The 19,250-nt window shown below is 41.0% G+C and overlaps 1 protein-coding gene across 8 annotated transcripts in view; it reads left to right on the top strand.

The window, feature by feature from the left end:
- CSPP1 (centrosome and spindle pole associated protein 1) overlaps window positions 1-19,250 on the top strand; it is a 65,264-nt gene that overhangs the window by 40,219 nt on the left and 5,795 nt on the right. For all 8 annotated transcript variants that reach the window (XM_069957514.1, XM_069957518.1, XM_069957515.1 and 5 more), the window contains 16 exons: window positions 5,615-5,907; window positions 7,220-7,338; window positions 9,100-9,187; window positions 9,621-9,738; window positions 10,333-10,480; window positions 11,389-11,526; window positions 11,819-11,931; window positions 12,645-12,794; window positions 13,187-13,342; window positions 14,131-14,235; window positions 14,447-14,513; window positions 14,710-14,845; window positions 16,149-16,291; window positions 17,937-18,080; window positions 18,236-18,279; window positions 18,895-18,958. In XM_069957514.1, coding sequence (XP_069813615.1) covers window positions 5,615-5,907; window positions 7,220-7,338; window positions 9,100-9,187; window positions 9,621-9,738; window positions 10,333-10,480; window positions 11,389-11,526; window positions 11,819-11,931; window positions 12,645-12,794; window positions 13,187-13,342; window positions 14,131-14,235; window positions 14,447-14,513; window positions 14,710-14,845; window positions 16,149-16,291; window positions 17,937-18,080; window positions 18,236-18,279; window positions 18,895-18,958 — 2,026 coding nt within the window. The remainder of the gene's footprint in view (window positions 1-5,614; window positions 5,908-7,219; window positions 7,339-9,099; window positions 9,188-9,620; window positions 9,739-10,332; window positions 10,481-11,388; window positions 11,527-11,818; window positions 11,932-12,644; window positions 12,795-13,186; window positions 13,343-14,130; window positions 14,236-14,446; window positions 14,514-14,709; window positions 14,846-16,148; window positions 16,292-17,936; window positions 18,081-18,235; window positions 18,280-18,894; window positions 18,959-19,250) is intronic.

Genomic DNA, 19,250 nt, shown 5'->3' with positions numbered 1-19,250 from the left:
TTCTCGTCTTAATCCCCCCAAGAAGACATTGGTACCTCAGTGGGACTTGAACCTAGTCCTGGAGGCCCTAACTGTGACTCCTTTTGAGCCCCTAGAAGATGTCTCAATCAGGCTACTCACATTAAAAATGGCATTTCTCCTGGCAATAACAACGGCCAGAAGGGTAGGTGAGATACAGGCTCTGTCGGCACACCCCCCTTACACCCAAATATTTGATGACAGGGTAGTTATGAAAACACTTCCTACCTTCCTCCCGAAGGTGGTATCTGAGTTTCATAAAAATCAAGAGATTATTTTACCATCTTTTTGTAACAACCCTAAAAACCAGAGAGAGGCGTCTTTCCATACTCTGGACGTTAGGAGATGCCTCCTTGAATATTTAGACAAGACAAAGGATTTTAGGTCAGCTGAGAACCTGTTAGTTCAGTTTTCAGGCCCTAATAAAGGGAAGGCAGCTTCAAAAGCTTCCGTGAGTAGATGGATTAAACAGTCAATCTCTCTAGCCTACTCTAGTAAAGGGAAAGATCCCCCTCTATTCTTCACAGCTCACTCCACAAGGTCAGTGGCAACATCCTGGGCAGAGAGGGCGGAAGCTACCTTGGATCAAATATGCAAAGCTGCCACCTGGGGCTCTGTTCACACCTTCTTTAGACACTACAGGGTACAGTTAAGACCAATCTCTGACCTAGCCTTTGGCAGAAAGGTTCTGTCGGCAGTAGTCCCCCCCTAATAATTTAGTTTCTATTCTAAATCTCCAGGGGTGCTGTCATAGGGCGTTGAGGTAAAAGCATGATTACTTACGGGTAATCTTGTTTTCAATAGCCCATGACAGCACCCCTCATGCATACCCTACCCTATATAGCGAATGTTGCTGGAATATTGTTTTAAAAATTATTGTGTGATGTTACCTATGTTGATTATTTCCTCCGCTGGAGTACTTTTGTTTGAACTGAGGCTGGAGAGGCGTGTCAAGGTTTTATATTCTCAGGTTTCCTGTCCTGCGGTGGGAGGTCCTCTCCAGGGGTGCTGTCATGGGCTATTGAAAACAAGATTACCCGTAAGTAATCATGCTTTTCTTTGCAGTTAGATATGTTTAGTAGCCTGCCTTGTGTGACTGTTATATTTACAATTTTTCTAAGGGTGGGTTCACACATACTAAATCTGCAGTGGATTTCGCGCTGCGCGTTCGCAGATAAGTCTGCTGCGAGTACCTTCACTGTGACTTTAATGAGATTCCATACACGCAGCAGGATTGTCATCCCGCTGCGAGTATGTAAAGGTTAGCCCCCTTAACCCCCCGCAGCCTGGTACTTATGTTACTGGGTCCGTGAACCGGCTTGCTTCGGGGGGCTCCCTGCGTCTCGTGGCGCTCAGTCATTCAGTGCGAGGGTCCAAGGGTTTTCCAGGATTGGAAAAACATGGCTGCCTTCTTCCATAAACAACAAAGCACCTACAGTATCTATGGGTTGTGTCTGATATTGCAGTTCAGCTCCATTAAAATAAATGTTACAGTGGGGGCCCTAAACAGTTGGACCCCCATTAGTTGAACATTTATTATATATGAATTGATAGGTTATAGTTTGTTTTTTTTTAACATGTTTTTATTGAATTTTCATAAACATCATTGGATAGGGTAGGGAAGGGGATGAGGTGAGGGGGACGGGCAAGGGGCAGAGGAGAGGGAATAGGTGGGGGACGTGGCAGAGGTTGCCAAAAGGAGTAGCTATATATTACCAATTACATAGTCATACAGTGCACAGTCATAAGACAGTAACAGTACAATGCAAAATACATAAACCAGGTTTCTTACATTGCGCAAAGTATGATGAGGTGTAGTGAATACGGCAACTTAAGATAGTTTACTTTGAGCGTATCTTTGTCACCCCTAGGGGAGCAAACAATAAGTATTACGAACTGTCAACCAAACAAAAACAAAACCAGGGAAATGCAGGCAAAGCAGTGCGGGACCAACAGCAAAGCCGCGAGCCGCCCTCCAAGAGGGTGAGAACAAAAGAAGGGAGTAATGGGAAAAGCAGTCGAGCACCAACTAGCTCATATCAAACAGGGGGATTGGACGAGAGTGACTGCTCCAAGTACCAAGTGGTATGTTGGAACGTGGTCCGTAATTTCTGTTGTATTTTAGTGGGCATAATTTGGATAAAGGAATCCCAGAGTAGGAAAAAGGCCTTGACTTTAGACTCTTCATGTAGGGCGGCCTCCACCCAATCCATTCTAAAAAGAAAGGTTCGTTTCTGTAGAAAAAGCCGTAGGGATGGAGGGGTCGTGGAGAGCCACTCCTGCAATATTGATTTCCTGGCAGCTGCGGATACCATGAAGAGAAGTTTTTTGGCTTCCCCTGAGCAGGGGTGGGCGGTGTAATCCACGTGGCCGAAGATGGCCCTATCGGGGGTTAGGGGCACATGGTTTAGCAGATTAGCACATGACAAGTCTTAAACTTCCTGGATCTCCGAGCAATCCCAAAAGCAATGATAAAGGTCCGCATTGGGGGCCTGACATCTGGGGCAAGCGGACGATGGAATACGTCCCATTATGTAGTTTCGGTGGGGAGATATATACGCCCTATGTGTAATTTTAACCGCCATATCCCAATAGGACGCAGCGGGGAGAAATTTTTTTGCCTTGTACAATGTGTTCACCAAATCCGATGAGGTGAGGTGGGGCATATGTTGCAGCCATTTGGAGAGGCCATGAGGGGAGGTAGAGTAGTCAAGGTTTGAACGTAAAAAAGTATAATAGCGAGAGATAAGATGTGAAGCGTTTTTAGTTTTCATCAGAAGATTGACTGTGAGGTCTTCCTTGTCCTGTGGCTTTACTGTGTGTAATATTTTCCTTGCATAACTAGTAGCCTGCAAGAACGGAAAGAAAGCAGAAGAAGGAAAGGCAAATTTAGATTGTGCCTCAGTGAAGGACAGAGTAGAGGTTAGCACAGGAGAGAGTATGTCCAGGACTTTAGATATGTTATGATGAGATTGCCAGGCGGAAAAGATGTGTGCAGGTTTTCCATCCTGGAAATTGGGATTTCCCAGGAAGGGAAGCAGCAAGGACGTGTGTATGGGTAAGTCAAAGAGCCTGCGAACGGCCTGCCAGGCCTTTATGGGTGGGGAAAGCAATGGATTGCGCCTGATGCTTTTGGGAAGTTGGTTAGGGGGAGCATGTAAGGCGTAGAGTAGAGAATGTGGGCCCACAAAGCTACCGTCTATGTCATGGGATGTATAACAGGAGAGGCCGTGGGTCCAGTCTCTAACTATGCGTAAGAGGGCTGCCAGGTTGTAATTTCTAAGATTAGGGAAATTAAGGCCACCATTATATTTCGTTTGTTCTAGGTATCGCATGGCTATTCTAGGAGGAGCATTATTCCATATGAAGCGTCTGTACGTCGCTGTAATTAGTTTAATGTCAGACTGTTTGAGGTACAAAGAAAAGGACTGCATGATGTAAAGGAGCTTGGGGAAGGCGATCATTTTGATTAAATTGGCTCTTCCTGAGAAGGATAAGGTAAAAGATTCCCAGGGTTGTAATAAAGTTTTAAGATGAGTGTGATAGTGTTTGAGGTTGGTGGAATATAGATTGTAAGGATTTCTAGTGATAAGGATTCCTAGATATTTTATGTGGGAACGTGCCCATGTTATGCCATGTCCTGCAGCCCATGTTGGGGTCGAGGGGCCCTTTAGAATCAGAGCCTCGGATTTATCCAGGTTTAAAGTAAAGCCTGAAATTGTCCCATAGTGGGTTATGAGCCGCAGGACGTGAGCTAGCGTGTGCCTAGGGTTGCGGATAAATAACAATAAGTCATCCGCAAAGGCCGTAGGTTATAGTTTTTAACAATTGGAATATTTTAGCATCACTATACATAACCTCAGTAATGTTTTAAAATTTGCAGAAAGACTTTATCCTATAATGTAAATTGTTAACAAAGGTTTTTACATGGCTCAATGTGTGGCCAGAACTGCAAGAACTATGGCTAGATTGTGTCGCCTTTTGATTTACATGGGGGATATCTGCCTGATTTGACAGATAATTGGCCCTTCGGTTACATAAATCATCTTATTTATGGACCTTTGGCCACTAAAACCTAAATTCATTTGGAAGCAACAAGAAACAAAACATTGCCCATAGCTCCACATGGACAATATCCCATCTTTCAAAGTTCAGAGAAGCTTCTTTAATACATTTAGCTGTTAAAAAAAAAATCAGATAATGGGGAATAACAGCAAAACGACATCCCATGCTTATCCATACCTTTTTTTTTTTTTACGTCCACTACATTGTTACACAAGCTCAATTTAACAATAACTAGTAGGTGGTTCAGTATATCTTTTATGCTGTGCTTTGTCTTGTGTGTTATTTTGCTAACTGTTCTTACGTGCTTTTTCTAGCTAAATGAAGAGGAGGTAAATTAAGCTGATTTTCATTAAAATACTATTTTTTCTCTCTTCTGCAAGGATTCTGTACAGATATTAAAACTAAGCTTCCTACCTTTTTTGCTTGCATGGTTTTATTAGTTTAGATCACATAGACCTTAGCACGTTTTTACATTTGCATGCATTTGGAATGGCTACTGGCAACAGGATATAGTGTACTAGACGAACTGTATTATACCTGACAACCCCCAGTGCCCCCTTCACACACTAAAACAAAAAAAAACCTAGCAATTTGTGGGGTTACATGTTTCGAGTACACTGAAGGACAAGTGGTAACAGCCAATATAATAAGAGCCTGCAGGTAATTGAAATGCAGAAATGTCTGATATGCAATAAAAAAAGGAGCTGTCCAGTGCCTGGGTCCTTTTAGTAAGGCTTGGACTTGTGCACACATTACTGGCTGGGCCCAAGATAGTTGCCTTAACACTGTGGTAGGGAACCTTGGCTCTCCAGCGGTTGCAAAACTACAACTCCCATCATGCCTGGCCAGCCACAGCTTTAGCTGGCAAGGCATGATGGGAGTTGTAGTTTTTCAACCCCTGTAGAGCCAAGGTTTCCTACCCCTGCCTTAACAATTCAGTTGTGTTTCTCCATGTCTAATGTCCAATCATGCAGGGGAGTGTGCCTGGACAATACCTTTAACCATTGGAATATGATACACATAACTTGTTGTTGGCCTGGAAAATCCCCAAATTGTCATATATTTATCTATTAACAGGCACATTTGACATTAGTGTGTATCTCAGCATAAAGAAATAGGTTAAAATCCCAAACTTGTACTGTGCATGTAATGGTGCGTTTACACAGAGAGATTTATCTGACAGATTTTTGAAGCCAAAGCCAGGAACAGACTATAAACAGGGTGCAGGTCATAAAGGAAAGACTCCCTATCTTTTCAAGTCCATTCCTGACTTTGGCTTCCAAAATTGGTCAGATAAATCTGCCTGTGTAAACGCACCATTAGAGTACGATTGGATCTAGTACCTAGTGTGCATTTTTAGAGGTCAACTAAAGGTTTGGCCTCCAAATATTTTCATTAAACGATTAAAAAAATTAAAAAGGGAAACTGGTTTTGTTTTGTTTTTTTCCCTTACTTTTCTCAATACTACAATCCTCACATTAACGCTAACATGATAACCATTGCTGAAATATTTCTGAATTTCTTTGAATAGCCTGACAGGTTAAGACAGTTTGGAGCAATTAACCGCCAACAGGAATCGTCAGACCGAAATGTCCCCTACAGACCTGGAATACTTGTTGACCCACAGAAGACAAGCAGAACAGTGATTGAAAAGAAGCCAGTCATTGAAGAAAGGTCTCCACCTGAAAGACCTAGAGTAGCCTTCCAGACTCCTATCCCTGAGCCGCCCGTCACTGGTAATGCCTTTCCTACAGCTTTCAATCCAGCCAGTGATGAATACCACAGAGGACTATCCAATGCGCTTGGAGAAATAGTTGCTCCCAGGTACATAGATTCACCCAGTTTTGGATCCATATGTATTTTTCCCCCTTTTTTTCTTTTTTCGTATAGCAATTGTCCATTATTATAGTTGGCCGTACACACTCATGTTGTTGGTTGGACAGCCATTTGGCTGGCAGCTGTTTCTTTTGAATCCACCACAAACATACAGTCTCTTATGGTGTGTTTACACAGACAGATTTATCTGACAGATTTTTGAAGCCAAAACCAGGAACAGACTATAAACAGAGAACAGGCCATATAGGAAAGATTGTGATTTCTCCTCTTTTCAAATCCATTCCTTTGGCTCCCAAAATTGGTCAGATAAATCTCTCTGTGTAAATGCACCATTAGTATACTTTATTCAGAGCAGATCTGTCAGAAGGAAAGTATGTGGCTAAGGGTCCTATTACACTGAGCGATTTTTAACGATTAGCGACTAACAATAAACGATCGCAAACGAGATTGTTTATGGTGAACCTGAAATCGTTCACCATATTACACAGAAAGATAATTGTTAGTTACAATCGTTACTATGATCGTTTATTCCTTCTGATCCCAGCAAAACGATGTACAATGTGCAATTACACTGAATGATTAGTGAAAAAATGTGGAACTTGAGCGAGTAAATCTGGAATTACAGTGAACGATTAACGATAATTTTAGGTTCAGATCTAAATCAACGATCAACGACATATGAACAATTTTTCTATCGTTGCCTGCAATTACACAGAATGATTATCGTTTAAATTCGAACGATATAACGATTTTTCGCACGATAATCGTCCCGTGTAATAGGGCCCTCAAGTGTTGAATAAGAGCAGATGGGCTGGCTAACCCTGGGCTCTTGCCATTCTGCGAACACCCCCTGGGTACTTAAGTGTTATATATTAACAAAAAGCTTATATCTGTAAAGGACTATGGAGGACTATACTCAACATGATAAATATGCAAAAGATTAATAGACGTCGGCTGCAGAGTTTTCTCTTCATTCAATACTCTAATCAACAGTACACACCTCACTGTAAGGATCCATTTACACAGAAAAATTATCCGGCAAAGATTTGAAGCCAAAGCCAGAAATGGATTTAAAAAGAGGAAAAACCTCAGTCTTTCCTTTATCGATCTCTGTTTATAGTCTGTTTCTGGCTTTGGCTTCAAAGATTTGGCAGATAATCTTTCTGTGTAAATGGACCCTAAGGTTGTGTAGTAATGAATAATTTTTCGGGCAGACAATGCCACAGTATGTATAGTGGCATTTATTGATAGGAAATCCTGCATTATTGCTTCATACCTCTTTGTTTTCTATCTTTGATAGGATTTCAGCTGTACCTCCACCTCAACCCCCAGTTCTTGTAGATAACTACCGAACACCTTATGACGATGCTTATTACTACTATGGTGCTCGGAACCCTCTGGACCCAAACCTGGCTTATTGTAAGGAACTAATATGTTCTGTAATAGTGAGTGCTTTTAATGGTAGCTGTCTATAATGCATTGAACGTGCAAAGTGACTGATGCTGTTTTTGTGTGTTTTTATACATCTGGTACTCTTTAAAGGGGTATTCCGCTCAAATCAATATTTTAATTTGTTGCTGTCCTGGTGAAGAACATAACAAACAGGCTATTCCTACCTTTCCGCGTTCCCTGGTGTCTCTGACGTCATCATCTGGTCCCTGGTTGAATGATCCTGTCTCCACTCACAAGAATAACTCGTCTCGGCAGTGACAGTCCACTCAGCCAATCGTTGACTAAGACGGGATAGTACAGCGGCCAGTAATTGGCTAAGCATGTATATTTACTTTTGTGCAGTTTTAGGCTATGTTCACACTACGTAAGTTTCCGTCCGTAGCGCGTTCCGTGAATAAGCGGCTGGAGATTTACGTAGTTTGCGTACAATGGAAGGTATACGATCTACGGCTGCACAGTTTACACTACGTAAGAACTTACGCCAGGATCATACGCGGCGCTGTAAAAAATGAACCAGACCATTGTTTGAGGACGAAAATGCTGTAACTTACGCCCGTAGCGTAACATGCGGTCCCGTACGTAGTGGTGATTTCTTCATTTTTGCACTTTTCTTTGCCGATCCAAAAGGTTCTGTGGGGTGTCCGGGGCTAGCCGAAGATTTCCAAGTAAAAGACCGCTGTCAGATCGCTACGTAGGGCGCTCGGGAAGCGTATGTAGACTACAGGCGTAAGTTCGCAGACCACACGTAGCCGGCCGCAACTTATGTAAATCCCCGGCCGGAGTTTAATACGTATATGTCCGGCCGCGAAAATATGCGGCCGGACATATACGTAGTGTGAACATAGCCTTAGGCTATGTTCACACGTTGTAAGACACCGGCCATTTTGCTGAATGTGTGCTGGACTGTCTAGTGGTAAATATATATGCCAAACAGCATAGTGAGTAGCACAGAAACCTTGTTGTGGTGCCAGCAGATAGTTTTGACCGGAGACCAGGATAATATATGTAGGAAAATTCCACAGCACTCCAAATTCGGTGGAAAAAGCAAACGTGGATTTATTAAACTAGTGCATAATACAGCATATCAGAGAGGACGCAACATTTCAATGGCATCGCGCTGCCATTCACAAGTATAACTCGTCTCAGCAGTGACAGTCCACTCAGCCAATCGTTGACTAAGACGGGACAGTACAGCGGCCAGTAATTGGCTAGGCAAGTATATCTACTTTTGTGCAGTTTTAGGCCATGTTCATACGTTGTAAGACTCCGTCCGTTTCGCGACCGGGCTGGGTCACTGAACGGCCAGTGTCAAAAAAAGATCATCCTGGCCGGTACTACAGTAGCGGCCGGATGATCTTTGCTGCTGCTGAATTCGCCTGCTGAATTCCCTGCTGCTCACAATGGAGTGTGCGGCCGGAGCCGCACGCTCCATTGTGTGAATTGACAGGGTAAGTTTGCTGTGAGTGGAATACCCCTTTAATATTACATCTTTTGATTTGTCAGCTTTAACATAATCTATACATTTTGCTGAATGTGTGCTGGACTGTCTAGTGGTAAAAAAAAATAAATATATATATATATATTTTATTTTATTTTTATTTATTTATTTTTATGTAATTTTTTTTTTGTAGTTTTTGATATTTTTTATGCAGTTTGAAGCTTTCCATCAGTGTATATTTGGATAGTAGAAATGATTTATAATTCATGAATGTATCCTTATTAAAACAGATCCCCCAGGTATGATGGCTGTGCAGGCTACTCCAGGTATTACCATGCCTGTGACACATGTCAACCAGAATTATCCAGAGCACTCAGTGTAAGTACCTATGATGATACTCTGTAGTTATTTTACACAGCAGCATAAATACATGTGATTATTCATACACCTCTCAGGGCTGCATCATGTCTACAGTGGTTAGCATACAGATTGCTTTTTTTTCCGGGTTTGGGGGGGAGAAAATCTAGGTAATCATTTTCATTGCTGAGGTTGGTAAATGAAACACTAACTAACATTATATTTTACACATCGGTCACTTGTTTCTGACAACACTTCTGTGTATGGAAATCGCGGTAAGAAAGCCATTTGTCTGGCTAGAAGTGTCCATGATCAATGGTTGATCGCTCTGGGATGTTGGGGGGTCATTGGCATGGCCTCTTTACAGTCAGTTATTTTGGGTTTTTAACATGTTACTAACAGACATTTTTATGGTTGTGTGATGTTTTTTTTTTTTTTTTTAACTGTTTCACAGTGAAAATAAACCAAAACCGGGTGCTGGAAGGGGGGCCAGTTTAGGATCATTTCCGGAAGAAAAGCCACGACAGACCCGAGAGGCCGTTCTTTCATATCAGGAGGAGCTTGAACGGCAGGTTTGTTATTTAACAAGATTTAAATAGCTATCATATCTCAAAAAGTGATGATATATTGCTACTTTATGCCATCACTTCATGATCAATCAGGATACCACATCTTTGACCTTGAGAAGGAAGGGGCCTATAGCTTAGCATTATACCATAATTATATGAGATGGTAAAACCCCATTCTTGATTTAAAGTTATTTTTAAAGGGAACCTGTCATCGGGGACGCGGGCACAGAGCTCACCCGACCCCCCGATGCAGCCCCCGGATACTTACCGACGAGTCACGTTCCTGGAGCCGTTCCCGGGACGAAGATATTGGCCCCCGAAGCTGTGCACGCGCGCCGCTGAGATGAGTCCGACGCCCATAGAGAATGAATGGAGCCGTCATTCTCTTTGGGCATTGGACTATCTCAGCGGTGCGTGCGCACGGCTTCGGGGGCTGATATCTTCGTCCCGGGAACGGCTCCAGGAACGGGACTCGTCGGAAAGGGTAAGTATCCGGGGGCTGCATCGGGGGGTCGGGTGGGCAGGTTCCCTTAAAGGCTTTTTTACCAAAATCTTAGCACTGTGATAGACCAAGTATAATACAATGTTCTCTTACAGATATGGGAAAGAAATGAAAGGCGCAGAAAAGAGAAAGAAGAGAGAGAACGTTATGATGCTAAACTGGAGGCAGAAATGAAAACGTACAACCCATGGGGTAAAGGAGGTGGCGGTGCTCCACTGAAGGATCAAAAGGGAAATCTTATTAGTAAGTGTCCTTTCTGAGCTTCTGAGATGGCTCCACCGATTGACATGCATGGGAATGACAAGATATACTAATGTATATTATATATTATATATATCATGGCTGCTAACAAAATAGGACGGGATCTGATTACTATTAGTTGGTTAGGCAGTTAGATATCCAACCATCTTTGGATTCCCTTTGTTGGTTACTTTTAAAATACACAAAAACATGGTCAACCACCTTTTGTGTACAGAAAAAAAAAATCAATGGAAGTCTATGGAAAAACAGATCCAAACGTATTGCACACAATTGCATCTGGTTTTTTTTTTCATAAAACGTATAAGTTAAACATACTGCAAAAACATAGTGTGAACGCAGCCTTAGGCCATGTTTACATGCTGTAAGAGACCAGCCGTTCTGTGACCTGCCTAGTCTCTGAAATTATCATCGCGGCCGGTATTGCATTACCGGCCGGATGATCTTTCCGGCCGCAGTGCTCTGATGTGGGCGCATCCGTGCGTGCCCACATCAGAACTCCCCACAGCACACTATGGAGCGTGCGGCCGTAGCCGCTCGCTTCATAGTGTGCACTGACAGGGTTTTCTGCAGCCACTATTCAATGAATAGCAGCCGCAGAAAACTGACATGTCAGTTGTTTGCAGCGCCGCAAGAGATCCCGACCAGAGCCTATACTATGTATACTATGATTTCCGTATAAACCACGGTCGTTGTATACAAAAATATACGGTGTGTGAACATAGCCTAATAGGTTAACTTGACATTTAAATGGTGAGACCCTTTGGGCACAGGGATGAATGAGAGTGACGACAAGCTCTGTACAGTTCCACAAAATATTTTGGCACTATATAAATAATATATTTTTTTTTTTGTCATGTAAGTAATAACATCCTTCCTTATTATTATTTCAGCTGACCTTAAGCAGATGCATAAGCATAATGAAGACGCTTATCAAAATCCTGAAACTAAAGCCTTTGAAGACAGACGGGCAGTTGTTGCAGTGGACACCAGTCTTGCTGATAATACACCGTCTACTGGCAAGATACCAGGTATATCAATGCTGTTTTTCATATAATCCAATCGGGTAAATCAGCATCATGTTAAATGTTAAAATTATTCACAACGAAGGTCTAGCAGATTAGCATGCTAGATGTTACTTGGAGCCACTTTATTTGTAATTGTCTTTCCCAAAGACAACTGTTCCTTTAAGATGCCATTTCTCACCTAGTTTAGAGCTAACTCTATAAATACCTCTCTAAAAATAGCTTATGTTTTTCCTTTACTTATAATTTTATACATACCTTTGCAACTTCTACTTATTAACTTACAATTTATTTTCAGGATTTTCATTTGCAAATAATTCCCAGTTTGCAAGAGGGAATGTATTTTCCGAGCCAGTAACTGAGCAGCACGTGCATCAGCAAGAATCCTACAAAAACTTCTTACGTCAACAGGTAACTGCTGTAATATCTTCTTTTAGAAAAGATATTGTACAGGTTAACAGTAAAGGAAAAATACCTATTGTTTTAATAATTTTTATGTTAAACATATATTGTTTTCACAATTTTTGGTGATATATTTTCTTTTTTTAATTCTACTATTATATTATACACCTACAGGATCTGCAGCTGATTTTCTGCTGCAGATCCGCAGCAGATTTCATTTAAATAACTGAACACAACATTAAATCTGCACCATCAAATCTGCTGCAGATCCTGTAGGTGTGAACGCACCCTAAAACTACCCAGAGCTCTTGCAGTTTTCATTCTCACGACTAGGCATAAAACTAGGCTGCTGTAATATGATTTGTACAGCATTACAATGACAAGTTACACCAGTAGATACTGGACGTCATAGATGAAGCTCACAGCTCAGCCTTCCCCTCCTTGTGTAAAGGTTACACAGAGTATGCCCAGTGTTCTTATTTATGAGACAGGTTTGGTTCATTGTCATCTATGCTGGAAGGCATATTACTAAATGCTATTAAAGACAGCTCTGGCAAGGCTACAGCATAATAATGTACAAAAATAAAAACAGTAAAACAAATCTAGTTGGTACATTTCCTTTAACCATTACCAATCCTACTGCTATCTTAAGCCATGGTTATAGCTAGTCTCAGGAAATACTAAGGATGTAAGCATAAAAAACATGCATAATCTACATTCAGATTGAAGAGAAGAGACGAAAAGAAGAGGAGGAGCGAGAACGAATTCGTCTTGAAGAAGAAAGAGAAGAAAAACGCCTAGCTGAACAGAGGGCCAAGATTCAACGAGAATTTGAAGAGGAACAAAATAGGAAGAAAATGAAGGAGGAAGAGGTAATAGAAATTGTGTAAATTTCAAGGAAGCAAATCTGCCTTGACTGCATAAAACTGTAATGCTTTTGATACAGCTTTAAAAAGTGCAGCAAAGAACTGTATACAACAGCAAAGTGTGAACAATTATGAACAGCACTGAACCAAAAATTTTAAACAAGGATAATATTGTGAATTGAAATTTAGGAAAAATTTCACAATATTAAATTACTTCTATACATCATGTCCTGTCTGTCAGGGCACGAGATAAACTAGAATTTTCAGTTTTCATACCATAAAACAGATGTTTCTGAAGCTGCCCAATTTCTGCAGTATGGGTTATAACACAAGGATTTTTTTTTTTTTGCTTACAGTTAAATAATATAATTTATTTCATTATTTTAACTTATTTTTAGCAACGGCAAAAAAATGAAGAACTGGTCCGTCTGGCTGATGAAAGGCGGAAAGAAGCAGAAAGGAAAAGGAAAGAGGAGGAAGCAAAACACGATGAAGAGCTGAAGAGATTATATGAACAAGAGAGAGCAGCCAATGTAGTTGAAGAACAAGAGAAAGTAAGTAGGAACATAAAGGCCCTTTTACACAGACTAATTATCAGCAAGGAGAGTTGCCAGAGTCATTCCTGTGACTGACAACCAACTCTTGGAAAAGTGTCAGAGATCAGCTGAGAAGCAGGAAAACACCCGCTTGCTGGTTGATCTCATCTTTTTTGTGGCTTTAAAATTTATCGCTAAAAGGTGCGTTTAGTGTGCAAAATATTTTGTAAAAAAAAAAATGATATGGCTATAATCACAACAACAACAACCTACATAATAAAGTCAACAAGTCATTTATACGGCACAGTGACTGTTGTAGAAAACACAAAGAATAATAGCAGAATTTCTGAGGTTCTTTATTTTCATCCTCCCTGTCAAAAAAAAAAAAAAAATCCCATTCACTGCAGCTGCCTATAGTAAGCAGATCCTGCAACACTGCCTATAAAGACAATGCAAGAAAAAAGTGTTGCTCTAAAAGCGATTATTAACTGAACAGGCTGATAATACCCTGTGTATTAGGACCTAGTGATCAGTTGACAAATGAGAAAGTATCTGTCAACTGATGGTGTGTGAAAGATCGAGTCTTGTAAAGGATTGGTACACATGCACTGATCACAGAGATTGGTGTTTGTTTACAGACAGACTCAGGACGTCCACCACGGCCCTGACATGACCATCCCCAGTCTTAAAAGATAGGAGGTAACTGGACTAATACCACATGAATTAGTAGTGTGATCAGCGCTGCATCTCTGTGTTTGTCATGTGCATTCACAAGCTGTACTACACTAATGAATATTCTTTTACAGCTTCCAAGACCGCCATCACCAGTAATTCCAACTTTACAACACAAGCTCTCATCTCGTTCACAGAGGCCACCAACCGCAGAGAGTCAAGTGTCCGTCCAGTCACAGGTACATTATATCATAAGTTACATAAATTACAGCAATACCAGTAACTTTTATAGAAAAATCAACAGATGTGCAATCAAAGCTCATCTTCTAGAAAACAATGTACCTGCTTAACCTGCCATCACACTCTTAATGTCACAATCTTCCCGGAAGATGGTTATGTTGTTTTATGATGGACTAATATCTATCTGGTGCTCTCTAATTTATGAAACAGGGTGAACCACAGTCCAGGACAGCATCTCCTCCAGTCCCAGCAAGACGAAATCAGCTTAGAGCTCATGGTAAGTGTAGAAAAATATCCAGGAGGAGACTGTAAGTAATAACTTTAGTAAGAGATCAGGGTGTCTAAGTTTGGGTTGAAGTCAGCCCTGCAGCCATCCAGAAAGGGGGCAAATGGATGAAGTTGAGATTGTTGGTCTGCTTTAATACCAGTATGTGAATATACAGTTTTGTGTGCTTTCTGTTTCTTTTTTGTAGGAGTAACAGATGAGAAGAAGAGTGTTATCAGTGAGCTGACTGAGCTGAGGAAGCAGCTGAGAAGTGAGCAGAGACGTTTAGAGGGTCGTCTGCAAGATACAGAGAGGGATAATGATTCATTACCTTCAATGAGCGGGTACTGCACTCTGTGTTTACCTAATATGTGTGTTCACCTATAATTCACCATTAGATTAAAAAAACAAAACTGTGTACCACAGGCATTAGATTAATCTGTAAAAGGAAAAGGATATTTGGAAAAAAAAACTGCCTTTTAAGTAAATGATCAATCTGGTTGTGGAGGGGGTAGATGAATGCAACGATGTCCACTTACCTCCTTGGTTCCAGTGTCTGGTCCTGCATTGCAGATTGCTTGAGATGTGATGTTTCCAGCTTACTCAGTCATTCACACCCCTATCGTGAATGGCTTTTTTATTAAATCAATGAGGGTTGTGATTACAAGCAGTTTTGCAGTATACTTGCTCTATTTTATTTTTTTAAGTTTTCTATGTTTTAATCAACATTATACATACAGCTGCTAGGAGTCTCCCCTCCTGTCAAACTGCAGTCCAATGCCCCTTTATGCCAATATTTGGTCTTTTCACAAGTCTTCACTGCGCATGTGTACAGATGCTTTGCGTCCACATTCAGTAGCTGAGAATCCTGGGGGTGCTTGCATTCTATGGTCAGCTCTCCTGTGACACAGCACCAAAACCTCTGTAACCACCAGTAATATTATACTGACTGAATTGTTACACAACAAAGAACATTCTCTCCTGGTAAGCATGCAGAGCTGATAATAATTAGCCTAAGTTAACTGTTGATTTACAACCTGCATGATGACCAGGTGTCTTTGCATGAGTGAGCGCACAAAGCACAGGGACTTCATGTGTGCTTCACGAAGGGAGTATGGACCATAGTTTGGCTGTACGTTTAACATTGTTTTAAACATAAAAGAGTGAAAAAAATAAATAAACAGAATACATTGAAAAAATGCTTGCGATCACAATTCCTGTTGATCTCTTTGAAAAAAAATTGTGATGGGTAACTTTAATGGATTTAAATGAGGATTAACCCCACCAATCCACCCTGCTTAGCTAGTTGCTTGCCGGTGCGCTGTCCCTTCTAAGTCAGTGTCATTGCCAAGATGGCGGTGGGTGTGGACATTCTACAGTGGGGGGGGGGGGGAGTAATAATAAAATATTTATTAAGTTTTATTTAAGAGCAGCATCATTATAAGTGCCGGAGTACCCCTTTAAGGGAAATGGATTTTGGAGTTAAATATAGTGCATTTTAGTTACTTATTTAGTCATCCTGCCCAACATAGGGGCTTGTGTTATCATGAAGCTCTCTTCATCTATACTGCCATTGACTAGTCCTTTCATTTTATTTAAAATACTGTATATGATTTTGTGTCACAATATATCCAATTCATATTTCAGAAGAAAAAGGGAAAAGAGTTCAGCTGATGTCTTTGATCTGGCCAGGCAGAAGCTTCAGGCTACTGTAAGGAGGCCATCTTTAAAGGGTCTGGATAATGTGAACATGCAGAACATCAGAGAATTCAATGACCTAAAGTACAGGGGTAAGAGCTTAGTCAAGACAACAGACATACACTCTGACGCCATTTCCATTCTCATTTTGACTAATCCAAAATATAAACGACAATCCACATTTGATGAGGTTATTAGCTGTTTATTTTTATTTATTATGTGGGTACCATTTTGTGGTACGTACGACTTTTTGACCAAATGAAAAGCAATTTTAACTTTGTGTATTTTTCCACCAAGACAATCCTTTAGTCAGTCTATACATCGCTTCCTGTGTCAGATGTCAGGCAGGGGCTAAACAAAATTAGCAGTATCCTTAGTATATGATGAGATTGACTCTATTAGTCAGTGGAATTCTTTGAACATGACAGGATTTTTTCTGCCGATGTAAATTGACACAAGGGGGGGAATTTGTGCCTATTTTTGGTGAATAATTGGATTTTTCACCAATTTTTGGTCTAAGTTTTATTTATGAACCAGTATTCAACAGGCAAATATTTTTTAGAAGCAACTTTTTTTTTTAATCTGCCTGTTTTGAGTATTCAAAACAAGAGTCCGTGGAGTCTCGGTTGCGAGTCTCAAAACACGGGATAGCCAGATATCTCTAGCCTGTTGCCACGGGGTGCCTCCATGATGGGGAGAGCACCACACCACCCTGATAGATAGCCCCTAAAGTCCCACTCGGTTGCGAGTATTGGAACATAAATAATAAAGGGAACATAAAGGGAAACAATAGGGTGGCCCCTTTTTGTCCCATGTTTTTAAACTAGCAACCAAGGCTCCACGGACTCTTGTTTTGCATATTTAAATTTTGGGGGGCATCAGTGGAGACTCTTGATTGAGTACTTCATTGGAATTTGTTTCACTGATCTCCTTGAGTTCAGTGATTACTGTGTTTTGTTGGTTGATTTGTCATTGCCCCAAACAGCCAGAATCCTGCTCCACACTGAGGAGGGGCAAATCCCCCGAAACGGCTGTCTGTGGATAGAAGCCTGCCCTGGCAAGCCCTTGTCATGATCGCAATACTCGCACCTTGAGTTAGACGTTGACAAAAAGGGGCCACCCTGTTGTTTCCCTATTTATGTTCCAATACTCGCAACCGAGTGGGACTTAAGGGGCTACCTATCAGGGTGGTGTGGTGCTCTCCCCATCATGGAGGCACCCCGTGGCAACAGGCTAGAGATATCTGGCTATCCCGTGTTTTGAGACTCCCAAGACAACCAAGGCTCCACGGACTCTTGTTTTGCATATTCAAATTTTGGGGGCATCAGTGGAGGCTCTTGATTGAGTACTTCATTGGAATTTTTTTCACTGATCTCCTTGAGTTCAGTGATTACTGTGTTTTGTTGGCTGTTTTGAGTATTCACCCAAAAGTTCACATAATCTGGGATTAGTACCCAATTTATCATTTGCAACTTTTTAAAAAGTTGCACAAACTGGTGCAAGCCTACATCTGGTTAGTACCAGGTGAATATGCTTGCGCAATTTTGCGACTTTTTGTGCGACTCTTTACTTAGATACATTCACTGAGGCAGTGCTACATTTTAATGAATCAGTCACAAGATAATGGAACAAAATATACACCAATCCTTAGATTGTCTAGTTGCACATATTAGACTCCTTAGTAAATGTCCCCCATAGTTTTGCCTTATACTATAGTAAGTGAATTTCTCTTGACAGATACTGATACTCGTGAAGGTGTTAGGATCATGTTTCCTGATCCTCCAAAGGATGATCAGACACTAGAGATCCAGCAGCAGGCACTACTGAGGGAGCAGCAGAAAAACTTGAACAAGATAAAAAGAAGACCAGCGATCCCTGATGGTAAGAATTGGCTGTTGCTTTATGAGATAAGTCGTATATGCCTTTTCTATGTTCCAATGATTTTCTGTGTTCAGTAATCAATAGAAATACTGCATGTCAGCATATAATTATCACTACAGTAAAATAACGCTTGTTTTCTGTGAACTATATTATAGAATTTGGACCAGTCCGTGCATACGGTCACCATCGCACTGGTGTGGTAAGTAACTGCTCCCTGGGTTCAGCAAAGATCCCTATCCCAATGACTTCTGACAGCTGCATGTATTTTATGTGGTTAAATACCATTTATTTTAACTGATAAATGAAATCCACTATTACTGTTACTTCTTCCAAACTTCTGTGAAAACACAGAGGTGCAGAGTGCATTTAAAGGGAAGTACATTCCAAACTGCTGACTCTGCTAAATAGGCGTCAAGGAGACACGTGGTACCTTATATAAGTCTGTCTGTGCTTCCAGGATATAGAAAAAAGTGTTCCAAAGCTCCTGAAAAGCTGTGCACTTGAATGTCTCCTCTCTCCTCCCTCCCTGCTTGACTGCCACCTGGAGTCCCAAGCAGGGTCAGGTATGGGAGGGGGGAGTAAGGAGGTGTTACAGCTGAACTTCAGGAGCTCGGCAAAGCCTCTTTGATTCTATTTACTATACAATAAAAGCATTATCTGTGTTCTGGAATCACAGGAAGATATATGGAAGGTACATTGTGTCTCCTTGACCTAACAGCTCTCTAATAGTGTCAGCAGTTTGCAATGTAAAATGCAGCTGACAGACTTCCTTTCATTTCTTTAACCTTTACTTGTTTTCCTGTCCTGACCATAGATCAGTGATCCATCGAAAGACCTTCTAAAGACCTCACTGCTGGAATCTGAGAGTGCATTCATAGGTAATGAGAGCTGATCTAATAGCCATTCTTTGTATATGTGTGTCATTTGTACTATTTTTTGTTTAGAATACTTATTGCCTATGTGTGTCTTGATATACTTTGTTATGCTAATGTAAGTTATATGCAAACATTAGATATTGCTTAGTTTCTACTATTCTGCAGCCTGAAGGCATGCAGTAGTATGATGTAGTATAATGTGCTCTGACCAACAATACCATCACTATCACATAATGCAGTCATTCTTCTCTTAGTTATCCAGGCTGTATAATGTACAAGCACTTAGAAAGCATAT

This window comes from Dendropsophus ebraccatus, chromosome 2 (assembly GCF_027789765.1).
Source record: "Dendropsophus ebraccatus isolate aDenEbr1 chromosome 2, aDenEbr1.pat, whole genome shotgun sequence".
NCBI lineage: Eukaryota > Metazoa > Chordata > Amphibia > Anura > Hylidae > Dendropsophus > Dendropsophus ebraccatus.
This window is presented reverse-complemented; position numbering and strand designations above follow the sequence as displayed.